Source organism: Geotrypetes seraphini, chromosome 13 (genome assembly GCF_902459505.1).
Source record: "Geotrypetes seraphini chromosome 13, aGeoSer1.1, whole genome shotgun sequence".
Taxonomy (NCBI): Eukaryota; Metazoa; Chordata; class Amphibia; order Gymnophiona; family Dermophiidae; genus Geotrypetes; species Geotrypetes seraphini.
The window spans coordinates 67,024,513-67,045,058 of NC_047096.1; the positions used below are offsets into that span (position 1 = coordinate 67,024,513).

The 20,546-nt window shown below is 44.7% G+C and overlaps 1 protein-coding gene across 7 annotated transcripts in view; it reads right to left on the minus strand.

Moving 5' to 3' along the window:
- Window positions 1–20,546, minus strand: part of SMARCE1 (SWI/SNF related, matrix associated, actin dependent regulator of chromatin, subfamily e, member 1) — a 70,615-nt gene that overhangs the window by 46,963 nt on the left and 3,106 nt on the right. For all 7 annotated transcript variants that reach the window (XM_033918722.1, XM_033918718.1, XM_033918720.1 and 4 more), the window contains 2 exons: window positions 18,932–18,982; window positions 10,715–10,758 (listed from right to left, as the gene is read on the minus strand). In XM_033918722.1, the coding sequence (XP_033774613.1) occupies window positions 10,715–10,758; window positions 18,932–18,938 (51 nt within the window). In that variant the 5' untranslated portion in view covers window positions 18,939–18,982. The remainder of the gene's footprint in view (window positions 1–10,714; window positions 10,759–18,931; window positions 18,983–20,546) is intronic.

Genomic DNA, 20,546 nt, shown 5'->3' on the forward strand with positions numbered 1-20,546 from the left:
AACTAATAGAACTTTAAGATCTGCCGAACAACATCTTCTAACGATTCCATCGCTAAAAATAATTAATACACGTCGTCAGTTTATTTTTTCCGTCACTGCACCCCAAACTTGGAATTCTCTACCGAGCTTTCTAAGGGAAGAAACTAATTTAGTAAAATTCAAATGTAAACTAAAAACATTCCTGTTCAGTGACGCATTCATAAACTAACTAGCTCCTAATGTCTTTTTAATAATCATGAGAATCTCATAAATTTAATCTTTCGAGTCTCATTTCCGATTTTTACTTTCCTATCAAATTTTATCTTTTTAAAATTATTATCATTATCCCTCCCATATGTGCCTTCCCTTTATGTATATTCTACTATATTTAAAATGTAACTTCATCCCCTTATTTTCCTTTTGTCTCCAGTTTTGTCAAATTTGTTTTTTTAACCTTGTTAGTAGTATCTTCTATGATTTTGTTTTTACATTGTAATTTTATTATATTGTACATCGCTTCGAATTTAGAAGAAGCGATTCATCAAAAACGTATTAAACTTGAAACTTGACAGATGTTGTTGGGGAATGTAGCATCGGGAGAGTTTGGGGGAAGAGGTTTTTGGGAATGGGAAGTGTTTGTGAGGGAGCAGAGAAGGAGGATAAGAGGCCAGAGTGATGGCTTCATGGTTGGAGTCAGGTGGGCCAGTGAGTGGGGGTTGGTCAGAGAATTTGCCAGGGGGGAGGGGAGGGGAAGAGAGAAGATTCAGAGGGCTGATAGCGAATGGGAGAGGAACAGAGACTGAAAAGGAATTTGTCACGCAGATTCTGGTGTGATAACGGACAGGATTGGAACTAATCGTGAAACAATTTGGAGTGGGTCTTTGCTAGATATGCAATATAAAGAAACAAGCAATGCAGTTGGCTAAATATGCAGTTAAGAGAAACAAGCAATGCAGTTGGCTAAAATATGTAGTTTAAATCAAAACAGGCAGTGCAGTTGACTAAATATGCAGTTAAGAGAAACAAGCTGAGCAGTTGGCTAAATATGCTGATTAAAGAGAACACACAGTGCAGTTGAATAAATAAGTCAAGGAGTGTATCCTGGGGGCCTGGGAACATTTTTTTTTTTTTGTGGGTTTCGCCGACCTGGGTTGGACCAGATAAAAGATTCATGTGGCCGGTTAAGAGTTTGAAACAAGGCAATACAAAGGGCATTCAATAATCTACCTAATTTTGGTTTATTATTCAATATAGTCCCTCAATAGCTCCATACACAATCTACTTTTCCTGCAATGACTTTAACCCCTTTGAAAATAATTCTTCTTTTTGACCTTCAAACCAGAATATCACAGCTTCCTTGACGTCTTCATCACTTGAAAACCGCTGTCCATGGAGAGATTTATTCAAAACTCGGAACAGAAAATAATCCGAGGGAGTCAGGTCAGGACTATAGCTGCTGAAACCCACGTTCTTGGATGGCAACCTATGATTGTCATGACATATGCACCGGAACACTGTCATGAAGAAGCAGCATGCCTGTTGCAAGTTGTCCTCATCTTTTCTTCTTGATTGATTCCCGCAAAGTGATCATTGCATTGGCGTAACTCTTCCCGGTTATGGTTGTCTTGTGTGGCATGAACTGTAGAAGCAAAAGTCCTTCATCATCCCAGAAGACAGTTTTAACTTTTCCTGCAGATTTTTCTGTCTTGGGAACATTTTGGGAGTGGGGGATGACTTGTGCTTACACCACATTGACTCCATTTTGGACTCAGGATCTCTGTGATCGACCCAAGTCTCATCTTCAGTCACCAAATGATGAAAAAAATTCATTTGGTCTTCATGAAGCATCTCCAAGTTCTCCTGACAGCACCGGAGCCTCATAGCCTTCTGACATGGCATCAGAATTCTTGGAACCCATCCTGCACTAATCTTGGACATGCTCAACTTTTTATGAATTATTTTCCAAACTTTACCTGCCGAGATGCCCATTTCTTCAGCTATTCTGGAAACCTTAATTCGTCTGTCTAACAAAATTAAATTATTGACTTTCGGGCACATTTCTGTGGAAGCTGCTTCCACAGGCCAACCAGTGTGAGGGTCATCTTCAATGGACTCTCTACCCCACTTAAACTGCTTGCTCCAGAATTTACTCTGTAGGATGATGGAGCAGACTCACCATAAACTGCAGTCATGTGTTCACGGATCTTCTTTGGCTTTTTCCCCTTTTGTGAGAAATTTTATCACTGAATGGTACTACAAATCTAGCAGTTTCTTACTTGATTCACACAAGGTCTCTCCTGACATGTCTCTTGGAATGTTAGACTTGCACTGAGCCACAACTGTTATGAGTAACCTTGAGTAATGTCACAACATGCTTATTACTTTTTTTTTTTTCATACTCAGGGAGATAAATTATTGAATGCCCCTCACATACCCTAATGCTGTTACATACTTCATAAAATATAAGAATCAAAAAATGTTAACAAAAACCATAACAGCTGTCCAGTGTGTATAGTCAGCAAATGTTATGTGACCTTTTTCAATTAATAAACCCCACAAAAAAGCTACTCCTGCAAAGTAAATAAGGTTTAAACTCAGTAAATAATGTGCTCAAAATGTCCTCCCTGAACAAATATGTAAGTGTAAAGGTATTGGATATACACTACCATCTAATTGCAGCATCAGTCATGCATTGATCAAGTTCTCCCATGCACTCAGTACACTTTTCTGGCATTCTGCTGTTTATCACCTTGCAGATTTTAGTTTTCTGCAGAGAGGCAAATCTTACCAGATGGCCCTTCCACAATATTGCTTAAAAAAATGGTTTAGTTCTTTTTAACAAAAACAAATCTTTGCAGCATATCACTTGTAATGTCCCTTTCCTCAGAGTGAATTCCATTTACCCCTACTCTTTGTTGCTTTCCACTCAACCAGATAAAGCAACCTGCTCACTGTGGCTCGCACCTTGCTGGCCCTGTCCGGAATTCCCACAAGAAGGGACAGGAAGAATTCTGGCGAAGGCCAGAAAAACTTTAGTCAAAGGCCTTCCCCGAGCATGTCGAGGACTCACTGGTCCAAGATTACCATTTGCCATTCCGGAAGGAAGGTCGAAAGCTGCCTCCCGAACCGGGGGAGCCCCGACAGAGACCTGGCATCATAATTTTCTCTAAGGAGGGGCAGAAGGCCAGGAGTAGGAAAACTGTTGGCGCGCTGCACCTCCAAAGTGAAGACTGGAGGGAGCTCCGAAACACTGTCCTGCCGCTGGGGGTCCAGCATACTGAGAACTGCGCCGGAAGGGATGAAAACCTGGCTGTCCCACACCCCTGGTCGGATGAGGTCTAGAGCCAGGGAGCATCTCAGGCTTACGGTCCTGAATACTGGCCATAAGATCATCCAAACCCTGGCCAAACAGGATCGAACCTTTAAAAGGGAACCTGCTCAGCGCAGCCTTTAACTGAAGGAGCACCCGACCACTGGTGAATCCAAGTCATTCGCCAAGCGGACACTGAAGAAGCTCCCAGCTTAGTTTAAGATGCCATAGAGTGCATCTGTCAAAAAAATTCAGACATGCCCAGGCCACAAGGAAGTGGCTGCCGCAGCTCGCACTCCCGGCAAAGCGGAAACAGAAAGACGTTTGAGAACAAAATGTCCGGTACCTGGACTCCCATTTTGGAGGGAATTCGCGGGATAGCATAAGGAGTCTCCAGATTCCGGAAGAAAGTCTGCTGCAAGACCGGATTCAAGGGGAGGCAAAGGGATTCCTTAGGACGATAAGGAAGCTCCATCTCCTCCAAATATTCCCGTGTGTACCTGGAATCAGACTGGAGGTCCAATTGCAGCGCTTTGCCCATGTCCAACATGGACGGCGAGGAGGCCCCACTGAAGGAACGAGGGGGTGTCGACGACTGCTTGTGTCGAGGAATCCGGGAAGGCGAAGACCCGGGGGTCCGAGGAATGGAGAACTGGGCAGCACGCTCCGGTGAGCCCCGGAGAGAAGAAATCCGGCGACCCTGGAGGGAGGCGGGAGTCCTCGACCTTGGCGCCCCGTGGTCCGGAGACCGGGGCGGAAGAAGAGAGGGGTCAGATAAGACGAGGTCCGACAGCTTAATGGACCTCGTAATATGGGGGCCCGGAGACCGACCTCGCCTCGGGGGAGAATCCCTGGGCCGCTTTGCAGCTCTCCGCCTCGAGGACGAGGCACGTCTCGACCGGTGCTTCGCACAAGGCTGGGCAGCGGGAGAAGTCCACCTCGACAGAACCGGCGAGGAATCACTCGAGGACAAGCGTCGAGATAGACGTAACTTGCCTCGAGAGTCCCCAGTGCGATGCTCAGGCTGGTCCGCAATGAGCGAGGTCGAGGCCGGGGCAAGTTGGGCCAAAGCCGAGGAGATCTGCGAGGTTAAAATAGCCTTAAGCATAGCCTCGAACATCGACACGGAGACCATAGGGTTCGGACGAACCGGTGCCCCACTGCACTCCAACGAGGGCAACCTCGAGGTAGAGTATTCCCTTAAAGTGGAGGCATGCTTGGGAGTAGGTCTCTTTGAGGCCAGCAGGACTACGCTCGCTGCCTGGGTGGCCAGAGACTCCGAGGAACGCTTCTTCAGTAGCTGAGCTGTACCTGAAAGAGGAAGAGGAGACTTATCCGAAGCAGAGGTCTTCGAAGCCGGGGTCCCAGAGGCCAAGGCAGATTTGCCCAGGACCGAGGCCCTCGAGGCTGACGTCACCGAGGTCAAGGATCTTCGCCCAACGCAAAGAGCCCGAGGCTGAAGGGTGGCACAATGAGGACAGGAGTCCGAAGGGTGATCGACACAGAGCCAAAGGATACACCAACGGTGCGGGTCCCTGATAGAGATAACCCGACCGCACCGCATGCACTTTTTAAACCCGGTGAGAGGCCGGGACATAAGGCAAGAGAGGGGGCCGCGGCGCAGACGAGGCCGAGCGGCCACAAAAAGACCAGGGCACCCCGGTCACGGAGAACCGAAAACAAAAAAAGATTTTTTTTTTTTTTAGTGGTTAAACGAAAGCAAAAAGAAAACAATAAAGCGCAGAGCACAGCGACTTCCGATTCGAAAACAAGAAAGAAGCCGTGGTGCAAGAAAGGCACAGGAATGCAGAGAAGAGAGACAGGGCTTTCTGGCTCCACGGAAAACTAAGAACTGATGACCACGTTAAGGAGACGTGCCCTTTAGCTGAGTGGGAAGGCACATGCATGCATGGTGAAGCACTAGCAAACTTGAGATCTTCAATCAAGTTTGCTTGAAAAGCTGTTTGCGACGGGGCTCCGTGGATGAAGTCACCCACATGTCGAGAATATGCTGCCTGCTTGTCCTGCGATAAGACTAGGAATTGAGAAATAAAATCATGAGCAGAAGAAACTAGAAGTTCTCTACAAGGCTGCAGAAACAAACTGAGCTTCAAGGGGGAGTGTCCGCACAGGTGACCTCACAGAGGGGAGCAGTTTTATTTCTAAGTTCTGCAGCCAAGGCTGGAATAGATGCACAACCCACGAGTTCAGCCTCCAGAGGGATTGTACAAGAACTATTACTCTCCTTCAATCCAATTAAAAAAAAAAAGGATCAGACTTGCTGGCAAGACCTATCTCTAGTAGAACCATGCTGCCCCAGGTCTTGCAATCTACTGGATTCCAGAAACCTCAGAATCCTCTATTTTAGCAGCGGTGCCATTAAAATTACTTACCACAAAATATTTGTTTTCCACTCTGAACTTATGGTACGAACAAACTATAAATACTATTATTATTATACTGTTATTAAAAAGGTCAGACAAAAGAGCCACCAGAACATTAAATTCCTATAAAATCCACATACTATTATTATTATATTGTTATTAAAAAGGTCAGACAAAAGAGCCACCAGAACATTAAATTCCTATAAAATCCTTGGATATATGCCATCACGCCTCATCGCTTTGTCCATCTTTAGTTTAGCTAGCTCTTCAAAAACATAATCCTCTGAAAATTGTTCAAGGTCTACCACCCTTCTAATTCATGTTGATAACTATGTTTTTTAATTAGCACCATTTTCACAATTGTATATAGAGAATGACACGGGGACAAATTTTTCCCCATCCCCGCAGAAACTCATTTTCCTGTCCCTGCAAACTGTGTCCTCATCTGCACAAGTCTCAAACACTTTAAAATCATAAGTGTTTGAGGCTTGTGCGGTTACGGCAGAGCTTACAAGAATGGGACAGAGATAAAACTTACTGGGATAGAACGGAGAAATTGAGGTCCTGTGGGGACGGGGACAAATTTGTTCCCGTGTCATTCTCTAATTGTATACACAATTGCATCATATGGATATTATTTTTGCAAGGTAGAAAAGTAAGCAAGCAGTGAGTTCAGGTGGTCAGTTATGTAAAGTGTTCTTGAGATTTATTCTGATACAAAATTACCCTAATCTGCTTACTAAACAAAATAAAGATAAAGATAATAATGCATTATGTTAGTCCAAGAAAAAAAAAAAAGGTATCAATTTCTGTTCTTGTTTTGTTTTATTTCTATTTATTACCTTTAAAAGTGGTTGAACACTGCTACGACACCACATTAGTCAAATTTGCTTAAAATCGTTAGGCTCCTTTCATCAAGCTGCACTAGAGGTTTTTTGCATGAGCTGGAAGGTAAATGCTTCAACGCTCATAGAATTCCTATGAGCGCTGGAGCACTTACCTCGCCAGCCTGTTCTAGTTTCAAGTTTCAAGTTTTATTTATATTTGATTAATCGCTTAATTAAAATTATATCTAAGCGAAGTACAATGTATGAATAAACATAATACTAAAGTAATAGGTAACATGAAATATTATAAAATTAACAAATTTATACTAAAATTTACTAACATAGTAAATAACATAAAATATTATAAAAATTAACAATTTATACATTAAGTAATAATATATATAAAAAAAAAAAAGAGATAAAAGTTATAAAGTAAACGTTCAATTGAAAATTTTTCTTAATTATTATATAATAGGCTAAAAGTTTATAAATGATGTAAAAAAATAGTTACATGTAAGAGGAGCTCGTAATTAATTCTAAAGCTAAACGTTAAAAGCATCCTTGAATAAAAAGCATTTTAGATTCTTTTTAAAATCGTTTAAGTTATTTATTTCTCTTAAATGTAAAGGTAAAGAGTTCCAAAGTTGAGGCGCTGATAATGAGAACATATCCTGACGGCGGGTTCTAAAAATCTCTAGCACAGCTTGATAAAAGGGGGAGGATTTTTTTTTTATTTATTCTACAGCATAATCTAAGGGTTCCCCACCCCAACATTCTTACAGAAGGTTAATGACTAATACAGAATCTAAAAACTAAGACAGACGAAAACTTTGTATGATGAATAGCAATGTGTTCAGCAAGGATAGTTCTCTACATTAACCCAAGTTTCTAAACTAAAAGTCATGTTAATCCGTCCTTGTATATACAATACATCCCCCCTTAAAAATAAACCAGACAGAGTGTGGTGTAGTGGTTAGAGCCTCAGACCCTGGGGTTGTGGGTTCAAATCCCATGCTGCTCCTTGTGACCCTGGGCAAGTCACTTAATCCTCCACTGCCCCAGGTACACAGATTGTGAGCCCACCAGGACAGATAGGGAAAATGCTTGAACCACCTGAATATAAACCACTTAGGCTATAAGTGGCATATAAATACAAAATTAAATAATATAGGACGTGTACTAGAGAATGACGTGGGGACAGGGACCCATGGTAACCCACAGTAAACCCATAGTAAGGGTAATAATTTTAAACAGAACTTGCAGAGATGGGGTGAGATGATGGAGTCAAACTCTGTCCTTGTGTCACTCTCTAATGAGAAGTTTCCAACTAAGTAATATTATATGTGTCTGGAATAGGCTTCAAATAGGGTTTTCCCAAACACCTAACTCAGTGATTCCTAAACCTGTCCCAAGAGAACCCCAGCCAGTCAAGTGCATGATGGGCTTTTCTTTCTAATTTTGTGTCTATGGTTATGCTAATGCAGAAAGCTACTATGGGCAGATACATATGGTAAATGAGAGCTCAATTCACACATTAGCAATTGAATGATGCAGATGGGGATTCAGCATCTGAATTAACTCGCGCAGTAGACAGTAGTACATTTTTAACAAGCCTATTGTATATTTTGTCCATAGGATGTTCAAATTGGAGCCCAACATGAGAAATTACCACCACGCCTGAGGCAGCATAGAATGATTGATAAGAACTTAAGCATTGCCTCTGCCGGGTCAGACCAGGGGTCCATCATGCCCAGCAGTCCGCTCCCGCGGCGGCCCCCCAGGTACATGACCTGTAAATTCTCCACCACCTAAATTGTTTATGCCCTAATCCTGAAGTACCCTCTGTAATCCCTTTCTCCTTCAGGAAGTCATCCAGGCCCTTTTTGAAACCCAATATTGTACTCTGTCCTATCACCTCTCCTGGAAGTGCATTCCAGGTGTCCACCACCCTCTGAGTGAAGAAGAACTTCCTAATATTTATCTTGAATCTGTCTCCTTTCAGTTTTTCTGAATGCCCTCTTGTTTTTGATGTTCCCGCTAGCCTGAAGAATCTGTCCCTCTCCATCTTCTCTATGCCTTTCTTTCTTTCTTTTTTTTTTTAAATTCTTTATTCATTTTTAATCAATCAACAAGTGTACAGAGTAAAACCATACAGTGTCTCATAAACAACACTTGGAAGATCTATCAATATAAACAATTATATATATATATATAAACCTATAACCCACCCTCCCTCTCCAATCTTATTATTAATATAGAGAAATATTAACATAAACCCATCCCCCTCTTCATCATTATCATGGTGTATATATCAAGAGGAAAAACTGGTGTTTAATCATCACAAAAAGTTGTCAATGGCCCCCATATTTTAATATGCCTTTCATGATTTTATAAGTCTCTATCATGTCCCCTCTAAGTCTCCGCTTTTCCAGGGTAAAGAGCCCCAGCTTCTCTAGCCTTTCAGTATATGCCCTTAATCATCTTTGTTGCTCTTCTCTGGACCCTTTTGAGTATCGCCATATCCTTCTTAAGGTGCGGCGACCAGTTTTGGACGCAGTACTCCAGATGCGGGCACACCATCTCTCGATACAGCGGCAGGATAACTTTCTTCGTTCTGGTAGTGATATCTTTTTTGATAATGCCCAACATTCTGTTCGCCTTCTTTGAGGCCGCTGCACATTGTGCCGCTGGCTTCATCGTTGTATCCACCAATACTCCCAAGTCTTTTTCTAGGTTGCCTTCCCCCAGTACCCTCCCTCTCATCGTATAGTTGTACATCGGGTTCCCTTTCCCTATGTGCAAGACTTTACATTTCTCTACATTGAAGCTCATCTGCCATCTTTTTGTCCTGGTATTCTAGCAGCCCTCCTCCAAAGAAAATGGATGCAAGTTGTTTTCTGAGAAACACTTATAGAAAAAAATGTTCTCCAAAGGCTGTTAATGAATGGCAAAGACACCAAGGGTGGCTCATCCCAAAGCTGGATCTTTACTATTGCTATGCAGAAGATTGAAGGCCAATGAGTGAGTGTTTTCTCATGGTCCCCAGGCAGGCCTATCACCAGTTCTGGCATATGCACATTACAAAAACTAACAGTTTAATCAATAAATAGAAAATAAGATTCTATTTTCTAATTGTGTTGGGCCCAGTCTCTGGTTTCCACTTTCCTCTGTCTTTCTTAAATCTGCCAGAATCTCTTGGTCCATCTGGCATTTCTTCTCTGTCAATGTCCATCATTCAACTCCCCTCTGTGTTCCTGCCTCTATCTTCTTGCCATGTTGAAAATCTTCCCCCCTGAATCTTTATTCTTGCGCTGTCCAGCAGCACCTCTGTGACCTCTTCCCCCTCCAGCATTGCATCTTTATGTCCCTATCCCTCATGTTCAGCTTCTCCTATCCCCCCTTTCCATATGGCTTCTGCCCTCCTTCCTCTGCCCCACCCTTTTCATATGGCCTCTGCACTCCTTCCTCCCCCCACCCTAGAGAATGACACGGGGACAAATTTTTCCCCATCCCAGCAGGAACTCAATTTCCCTATCCCATCTCTGTGGATTACCATGGACCTCCCTGCTTTAACTGCACAAGCCTTGAACACCTATGATTTTAAAGTGTTTGAGGTTTGTGCAGATGAGGACAGAGCTTGCAGGAACGGGTAAAAATAAAGAGTCCTTGTGGGGACGGGGAAAATTAAAGAGTCGCCATGTCATTCTCTACCCACCCTTTCCATCTGGCCTCTGACCCTCCCCCTTCCCTCACCTCTCTCCTTCCATCCCCCCTCCCTCCTTCCATCTCATTTCCATTCAGCATCTGCTTCTGCCCCCTCTGTTTCCCCCAATCCAGCATCTGCTTTTTCTCTGTTAACAAAGAATACTCAGCACAAGAGAAAAAAAAATAAACCCAGCCAAATGATTCAGAAAGCTGATCAAGAGAGCTTAAGATATTGCTGAAGAAATTAAAAGATAGAAAAATACAGAACAGTGTGCACCTGAATAAGTAATATGCTTCTTGTTACCTAATCTGCTTTGTCTATAATCTTTGGAAGACAATTAAGCAGAATTCAGGAGTTTGCCTCTTGAAAGAACTAGATAAATGTTTTCTCAGTCACTTGCTTTTCCATCTTGCACAATCTTCCATCTCCATCTTGCCTGGCCTTGCACAATTTCCATCTTGTAGAAGTGATAATTTTGATAACCAGGTAGGAAAATCAATATACTCACTGTTGTGGGAGCTGGGATTGGAGACGGGGCATAAGATGGTCTTTCTGTTTAAAAAAATAAAGTAAAGTAAATACACTCGATCTAAACAATTCCAAAATAACATTAAGATGTGAAGAAGATGCCAATTAGAGAATGACACGGTGAAAAAATTGGTCCCCGTCACCGCCCCGTCCCCGTCTCACCATCCCCGTCACCGCCCCGTCCCCGTCTCACCATCCTCTTCACCGCCCCGTCACCGCCACTGCCACCCCATTCACCGCCCCGTCACCGCCACTGCAATCCCATTCACTTTTCTTTATTTACGTATAAAGGAAACATTCTTTAAAACTTTAAAACTTAGTTAAATATTAGTTAATAACTATACAAAAACAAAACACGCAGAGAAAAAATTAATTAATATAAATTCCCTGACTTCCCTGCACTGTCCCCCCTTGAAGGTCTGTCCCCATCCTGAAAGCCTGATGCCCCCCCCCCCGACGTCCGATACATCCCTCCCCCCGAAGGACCGCCGACTCCCCAACAATATCGGGCCAGGAGGGAGCCCAAATCCTCCTGGCCACGGCGACCCCCTAACCCCACCCCGCACTACATTACGGGCAGGAGGGATCCCAGGCCCTCCTGCCCTCGACGCAAACCCCCCTCCCCCCAACGACCGCCCCCCCCAGCCGACCCGCGACCCCCCTGGCGACCCCCACGACCCCCCACCCCCCTTCCCCGTACCTTTGGTAGTTGGCCGGACAGACGGGAGCCAAACCCGCCTGTCCGGCAGGCAGCCAACGAAGGAATGAGGCCGGATTGGCCCATCCATCCTAAAGCTCCGCCTACTGGTGGGGCCTAAGGCGCGTGGGCCAATCAGAATAGGCCCTGGAGCCTTAGGTCCCACCTGGGGGCGCGGCCTGAGGCACATGGTCGGGTTGGGCCCATGTGCCTCAGGCCGCGCCCCCAGGTGGGACCTAAGGCTCCAGGGCCTATTCTGATTGGCCCACGCGCCTTAGGCCCCACCAGTAGGCGGAGCTTTAGGATGGATGGGCCAATCCGGCCTCATTCCTTCGTTGGCTGCCTGCCGGACAGGCGGGTTTGGCTCCGGTCTGTCCGGCCAACTACCAAAGGTACGGGGAAGGGGGGTGGGGGGGTCGTGGGGGTCGCCAGGGGGATCGCGGGTCGGCTGGGGGGGCGGTCGGAGGTTCTTGGGGGGGCGGTCGTTGGGGGGAGGGGGGTTTGCGTCGAGGGCAGGAGGGCCTGGGATCCCTCCTGCCCGTAATGTAGTGCGGGGTGGGGTTAGGGGGTCGCCGTGGCCAGGAGGGTTTGGGCTCCCTTCTGGCCCGATATTGTCGGGAAGTCGGCGGTCCTTCGGGGTGGGGGTGCGAGTGGTCCTGCCGGGGGGGGGGATGTATCGGACGTCGGGGAGTCGGCCGGGCAAGAGGGCTTGGGCTCCCTCTTGCTCCGATCGCGGGTGCGGGTGGGAGCGCGTGCGAGCGGTCGTTCGGGGTGGGGGTGCGAGCGGTCCTGCTGGGGGGGTGAATCGGTAAATAGCGGTTCCTAGAAGGGGGTACATTGGCCCGCGGGGACAAACCTGTTCACCGTTTCCGCGGTCGGTGAATGGCCTTGTCCCCGTCACCGCAGCGACTGCTAGTTTTCTTCCCCGTTTTCGGCGGTGACCCGCGGCTTAAATGCGGTGGCCGCGGGTAAACCGTCACCGTGTCATTCTCTAATGCCAATCTTCCTAACTTGCTTATTTAAACCTAGTTGAATGCGTTTGCTATCGCTAAGTACCTATGAATATGTAGCATTATTAAAGAACACATAGCTTACGTCGAGTGTCCAGCTTTGGCAGCAAATTTTGAGTTAACAGTGGATACTTTGGGGGGGGGGGCTGGTTTATTCCTAATGTGGAAACATAAGGGGTTGGTGTATGTAGGGCAGTTTGTGGGTGTGGGAAAGCAAACGATTAGATCTTTTGGAGACCCTCAGGACCCCATTCCAGTAGTTTTCTTGGCAAAAATCCGAATTTTAAAGAAGCAGGGAGAAGTTGGGAAAAAAAAAAAAAAAGATCATCGCTGAAAATCCAAGATGGCCGACGGACCTGAATTTGAACCAAAAATGCGCTAAAAAACCAGCACTTTCCAAAAATAAAAAATTACTAATAGTATTTTCAGGTGGGGAAGCACTCAAAACCCCTCAAAACTAAGTTTTAGAAATCGTTGTTGGAGCCTGTCAGTTCCTTTAATCACAAACGCTGGTCACAGAAACTGCAACTGCTCTCTAGCCCCGATTAAGAGCTAGATTGAGAATTCACTGCCACACTGCTGGAAAAGATGTCAAGCTGATCTTTGGGCTGCCAGTCAGACTCCACTGTCGACAATGCCTCCACCCCTGTGGAGCACCGACTGCGCACAGAGATTGGCGGAGGCGTGAAAATGCAGCCTGCACGCTGCGGAACACTGCTGAGCCTTCTAAGCGTGCTGAACTCGACCCCCCACTTAACAGGGAGTGAGATAAGGTCAGGGATGGACCTGACATTCAAAGAAAACTAACAGACTGGCTGACAGGTACACTGAAGGGATCAAGGATCACTGTCAGCTATAGACCGAAGTCTATGAATTCTCAAGCAGGAAGTACATCAAATGTTCGTAGAAATGCGAAAGAACCGGGAAAGGGAACAAAAATGTCAGATTAAAAATAATAAATTGGGGACTTCCGGTGACGTCATCTGCGTGATGGCAGTGTGAGAGTCGTGCTCCTCTTCACCCAGCGTTTATTTGCTTATCCTACGCATTCTGGTGGCTCTTTTTTGGTGGTGTTTGCTAACCCGCTTCTGCTATTGGGCTTTGGTATGTCTGTGGCGTCGAAAAAATTGCAGACTGATCTGCGCTCCTTTGCTTTTCAAGCGATGGCACCCAGGGAAGCGTCCTGTTCGTCGAGGCCTTGCAGCGAAACATCCTGTGCGCCTGGCGAGCTGGGTTTACAATCAGCTACAGGGACCCCTATGGTGGAAGCGCCTGTGTCCCGTTTGGAGTTATAAGGTTGGTTCGCTGACCTTAAAAACACTATGATGGTAATGCAGAAGGAATTACATTCCGATGTGGCTGCTTTACGGAAGACTTTGGTGGACATGGGCCAGAAATTAAACAACTTTGAGGAGCGTGTTATCGATCATGATGGTGATATTTTACATCTACAACAGCGATGTAAGGGAATGGAGGAAAAGTACGAGGAGCTTCTGTTAAAGACTGAGGATATGGAAAATAGGGCCCGTCGTAATAACATATGGGCCCGTGGAGTCCCAGAGCAAGTTGGTTCGCAATCAATGGAGGATATTATGCGTGCCATTTGTGTCAAATTTTTACATCTTGCTGATCCTACTGTAGTTCCACCTACTATGGAGTTTGAGAGGGTCCATCTGGCAGTAGGTGGTACTTTTCTGAACCGCCCACGAGATATTATAGCATGCTTTCATCGTTTTCCCTTCAAAGAAAAAGTACTAGCGGCGGCGAGGCAAGTGGGCCATATTGGCGCGAAAGTGGAGTTGTATGCTGATATGTCTGCTCTCACTCTATGAAAGCGGAGGGAGTTTCGAGATATTACTGTGTTTGATGTCTCATCAGATTCGTTATAAATGGACTTATTTTTACGGGAGTGTTGGCTCATCGTTTACAGCGTTATTTGGGAGTATTGGTACAGGACGATCAGGCGGGCTTTATTCAAGGTCGACAGACTTTTGATAATCTGCGCAGGGTGTTTCATGTTATTAGACCCTGCATTGATTCTAGGGATAAACGCTGAGAAGGCTTTTGATAGAGTCTCCTGGCCTTTTCTGTTTCGGACGTTATCTAGTATGGGAATTTCGGGTCAATTTTTGGAATAGATTCAATCTTTGTATGTTAAACCTTTAGCCTCCCTTAAGGTGAATGGTGCTTATTGTGCGGAATTTGAGCTTGATAGAGGTACTCGACAGGGGTGTGCTTTATCTCCACTCCTCTTTGCTTTAGCTATGGAGCCCTTTGCGCAGAGGGTGAGAGAATGTCCTCATATTGAGGGTATTTTTAGTGGAGGACAGGAACAGAAGATACTTCTCTTTGCGGATGATATTCTTCTTACGCTTCAAAATCCGGGGGAGTCCTTACAGGGGATTGTAACAGTTTTAGCTGAGTATGGACGGGTTTCTGAGTTAATATGGCTAAGTCAGAGATTCTTAATCTTACGATCAGGGGGCAGGATTGTTTGGATTTGCAACAGCGTTTTCCTTTTCGATGGACGACTCATACGTTGAAGTATTTGGGTATATATCTTACGGGGAATTTGTCTTCTTTATATGATGCTAATTATCCCCGCTTATTACAACAGGTGAGGGATGATTTGGATAGGTGGGAGAGACTTTCTGTTTCCTGGTTAGGTAGGGTTCATGTGATCAAAATGATGGTTTTACCTCGTCTTCTTTATTTTTTTGCTGCCTTGCCAATTTTTTTGCCTAGGGCATTTTTTAATCACTTGCATCGTCTGATATTTTCCTATATTTGGAGACGGAGGCCTCCGCGAGTTAGCCGTAAAATGCTGTTTCAACCAAGGGATAGGGGAGGTATGGCGGTTCCCAATTTTTATTACTATTTTATGGCAGCTCAGTTGCGTTATTTATTAGCCTGGCAGCAGGAGTCTCATAGGACTTCGGTACAAATGGATGCTTGTTTTTTGGGCGATATAGAGTTGCGTTATGTTCGGTGGTATGCTTTGGGTAAACTTAGAATCCTTGTTAGAAAGGCCAACCCGGTGGTGGGGGTTATTTTGCGTGTGTGGATGTTGTTTCGGGAGAAATTGTTTTCGGGTCGGATGTATTTTTCTCAAACCCCAGTGCAGGTGGCTGAGGGGTTTCTGCCGGGACATTCTGATTCTCATTTTAAGATCTGGGAAGCAGGGGGGTTGGTTACTTTGGGTCAGTTTGTGGTGGACGGGGCTTTGATCCCGACCTCTCAAATGCAAGAGGAATATGGATTACAGGGGGCGGATTTATTACAATATAATCAGGTGGTGGATTTTCTTCGACAGAAGGCTCTCCCAGATCTTCTTTTAGATTCTACTACTTGGGATAAGGTGTGGGAGGGTTTGTATTTCTCGATTATATAGGTTGCTTCTTTTACATAGTAACATAGTAGATGACGGCAGATAAAGACCTGAATGGTCCATCCAGTCTGCCCAACCTGATTCAATTTAAATTTTTTTTAATTTTTTCTTCTTTTGCATGATATACCCCCTGTGCAATATTTTGCTTATTGGGAGACACTTCTAGGTCAAACTTTCACAGCGGAAGTTTATCTTATGTTCTCTCCTTAAGCCTTCTATAGCTAATAAGCCTTCTATAGCTAGTAATATGGTGGAAAATGGGTACAAAATTTTGTATCGCTGGTATTATACTCCTGAAAGACTACATAGAATTAACCCTGCTATCCCAGATGATTGTTGGCGTCGCTGTGGGGCTTCCGGCTCATTTGCACATATTTGGTGGGCTTGTCCAAAGGTGGTCCCTTTTGGGATATGGTGTTTTCAGTTTTATCAGCTATTTGTGGGGTGCTTATGGTTAAAGATTTGGGGTGTGCCCTTTTAGATTTGACGCCACAGAGAGTACCTTCTAAATTTTTCCATATTATTGCAACTATGGTTACAGCGGCGCGTTTAGCATTAGGACACGTTTCCATCCAAACTACAATTGGTTAATAAATTAGATTATGTATTTCGTATGTCCCAATTGACTGCTATGAAACATCATAAGTTGGGGGTGTTCCTGCATCGGTGGAAGCCATATATTGATTGGAAGGTTAGGAGGGATGGTTGAATAATTTATATTTTTTAGAAAACAGTATTAATTTTTTTTTCTCTTTTGCTTCCTATAACACTATTCTTGTTTTGTTTCCAAGTCCTTGGGGGGGGGGGGGGGAGTGGGAGGGTTATGGGAGTGGGTGAGCGTCTGGTAATGTTCTCATTGTCGCCATATGTTGGCCTTGTTACTAAGAGTCATGTTACAACTGTTTGCTTTGTACTGGACTTTTTGGTGTGCTATATATTTTGTATGTTTCTGTTTTTTCAATGAATAAACAAATTTAAAAAGAAAATAATAATAATAAATTGGAGAAAGCAGAACTAACACACTGCAACCACATGCAGAAGAGAAAGACTGATGGGTGGAGCTAAGCTAGCCTGTGATGTACCCTAGAGGTGGAGTGAAAAACTTATAACTCTCTTCTGCAACCTATGCAAGTAAGGGGAAATAACCCTATTGTCTAGAACACAGGTATTAAACTCGGGGCCCGCTTGGTCATTTTATGCAGCCCTCGGACCGATGCCCCCAATGTTATCTTGTGGCCGGCTCCCTCCTCCTCACAGCTGCAGTGTGCACGAAGCCGCATGCAGCGGCTCCTCGTGCATACCACGCCTCATCCAGAAGCATTCCCTCTGATGTTGCGATGTCAGAGAGAAGGCTTCCGGCTCAGGGTTTCTTTTTTATATATTAGTACTTTTAGTTTTTGGTCCCATATTTGCATAGGGGTTATCTGTGGTCCGGTAGGAATGGAGGCAAATTAAACTGGTCAGTTTGTCATATTTCTGAAATAGAAAAATCTGCAACGAGCACTATTTTGAATAAACAGTGTAAAAAGTTAAATCATGATTGCAACAAAAGAGAGATCAATCCAAGACTAACTGAACAATTTCCACATCGTGGGCCACTGAGGAAGACCCTACAGATTAAGAAATCACATGCTAAAGATTTAGGCCCTGATTCTGTATAGGACGCCCAGGAGAGGTGTCCTATACAGAATCGGTCCTACACTAAACCCCGATTCTGTAACCGGCGTCCACGGTACAGACGCCGGTTAGAGAATCGGGTTAAATTAGACGCGGACGCTATACTTATGGCAGCAAGGGATCTCCCTGCTGCAATAAGTATAGCGGCTGCGGCCACCTGTCCCATCGCCGGCAGGAGGATGCCCAATCCTCCTGCCGGAAAGCCCGACGACCCACCTAGGCACCTGGACAAATCAGGCCTTAGGATTAATGGGGATGGGCGGCCTGCTATGCCTAAGGCCTGATTGGTCCAGGCTTCTAGAGCCTGGGCCAAGCAGGCCTTAGATTTAGCGCGAATGGGCCGGGAAGGGGCGGGCCCATCTCATTTCCATGAGGCGGGCCTGTCGGCAGCAAGACCCGTCCAGCCGACCAACATTTAAAGGTTGGTTGGGGGAGGGAGGTTAGTTTGGGGGGGGTCGTCGGGCTTTCCGGCAGGAGGATTGGGCATCCTCCTGCCGGCGATGGGACAGGCGGCCGTGGCCGCTATACTTATTGCAGCAGGGAGATCCCTTGCTGCCATAAGTATAGCGGCCGCATCTACTTACAATGTAGACCAGCATTTTGCTGACCTACATTTTAAGCGTCTCTTCCTCTACTAGGGAGACGCGTAGGGCCACCTAGGTTCGCCTAAGGCTCGCCTAAGACCCTTAGGCGAGCTTAGGCGTCTTGCGGGCTTCCCTAGGCTCCCGGAGGCGCCTTCAATATAGGCGGCCTGCCTGGGGAGCATTTTTTTTTTTAAAACGTGCATCTCGATTGGCTGATTAGACAGCTGTAGGATGCCTACAGCTGCCTAAAATCGGGACGCACTTTGTAGAATCAGGGCCTTACTGTTTAAAATGTTTACTTTGTTTGACATTACTCGCTTAATGCTGCTTTCTAAGTAAAAAAACAAGTTAAAATAAATAAATTGTAATAAAATAAAGAACAATTGTTTCTTAAATTTACTAGTGGACACAACAAACCAGAGTCAACTTACTAAAAACGACTAGCAAATGGCATTTGGATTTTTTTCAAGTTACACCTCAGATTTTAGTAAGCTTCTCCTAATAACCTGTAACACTAATGGGCAACTGGCTTACTGTGAAAAGGGAAGCACAGAACTAGCTTTGCTTCTATTTTATTAGGAGAAAGATAAAGAGGTCCTTTTACTAAGGCACATTAGCCGATTTAGCTAACATGTCTATTATATTCTATGGACGCATTAGCAGTCAGCGCGCTCTAAATCGGCTAGCGTGCCTTAGTAAAAGAGGGGGGAAATTTGTTGGAGGCCTTCTGACTTTGCAGACAAAGAACAGCTGCCTTCCTTGGGAAGTATTTTACCCACTTTCATCACTGTAAAGTCCGAATTTAACCTCCATCTTTAATAAAAATGTTTATATTACTTACTTGACATTTTGAAATCTTAATGTTCAGATTGATGACCTGGGATCCGAAATGCTAAAAAAAAACAAACAGAACCATGAGTGACAGCTGGAAGAATTACATTAAAGAGATGAACGCAAGAACATAAGAAATGTCATGCTGAGCCAGACCGAGGTTCATGATGCTCAGCATCCTGACTCCAACAGGTGCCCGAAGATCTCAAAAAGGAGATCCAAATTCTCAGAGCTCATTTCAAGGGACAGCAAAAGACTTTCCCCAAGTTTCTCTGGCCAATTATTATTAAGGACTTCCCCCACATGTCCAATCTCTTTTGAGCCCCACTGTGTTAGTCGTCTTAACCATATCCTCTGAGAACAGACGATTCCGCAGCTTAATTATGTTCTGCATGAAAAAAAATACTTTCTATACTTGCTTTCAATCTGCCAATTAGTTTCTTATGGAGGGTTTTCTTGACTTAGGCCTCCTTTTACGAAGGTGTGGTAGCCTTTTTAACGCACGCACCAGATTAGCGCACGCTAGCTGAAAAACTACCACCTGCTCAAGAGGAGGCGGTGGCGGCTAGCGCGCGCTATTCCGCGCGTTAAGGCCCTAAAGCGCCTTCGTAAAAGGAGCCCTTAGTGTTGTCTGAAAGGTTTTACAACCATTTCCTCATCTTTCCATCCCACATATGATTGCATAAGATGTCCTCTCCCTTTCTTTTCCAAGAGAGAGAGAGCCTAAACCTGTTTAGCCTTTCTTCATATGGATGGATTAAAATGCTTGTTGAGACACCCAAAGAAGGGACCTATCAGACCCTGAAAGCAAATCTACAGTAAACTTCAGGTGTAATGATTTTATTGGTCCAATAGCAGATATTACATCCTTCAAAGTATCCCATTAGATGATTTGTTTGGACATGTCTAACTAGAAAATTTATGCTATGTAAAAAATAAAAAAAAAAACCTTCAGTCAGTCATAGCCATAAAAGTAAACAGACTTTCATTCTCTATCTCAGTGTTTTTCAATCTTTTGACACCTATGGACCGGTGGAAATAAAATAATTATTTTGTGGACCGGCACCAGTCTGCAGCCCGACAGTTAAAGAACACTGGGCTAAGTCGTGCCCATATCCACCCAATCTCCACCCCAGACCCTGCTCCCATAATAATAGTAATTGTAACACCATTTTTTCCATTCATTTTTCATATACACACACACAATATAATCGTATTAACAACACATAATGGTTAACCACAAAATTAAAATACAGTGGTGCCTCACACAACGAACTTAATTTGTTCCAGGAGCAAGTTTGTTATGCGAAAAGTTTGTTATGTGAAACGCGTTAAGCGCAGTGACTAACGACTGCCTGCAGTGCCTGCGCGGAAGGATGCAATACATCGGCAGCGATCGTGGAAGCTCGGGCGACTTCGTTGTGTGAAACGAAATTCGTTGTATGAATCATGACATGAAGTTCGTTGTGTGCAGCGTTCGCTGTGCGAGGCGTTCTTTATGCGAGGCACCACTGTACACAAAGCAATTGTATGCTTTTTAACATTTATTCCTATCAGAAAACAGATAACCCTATGCAAATGCAAGACCAAAAACTAAAAGTACTAATGTTTACAAACAAACCCTA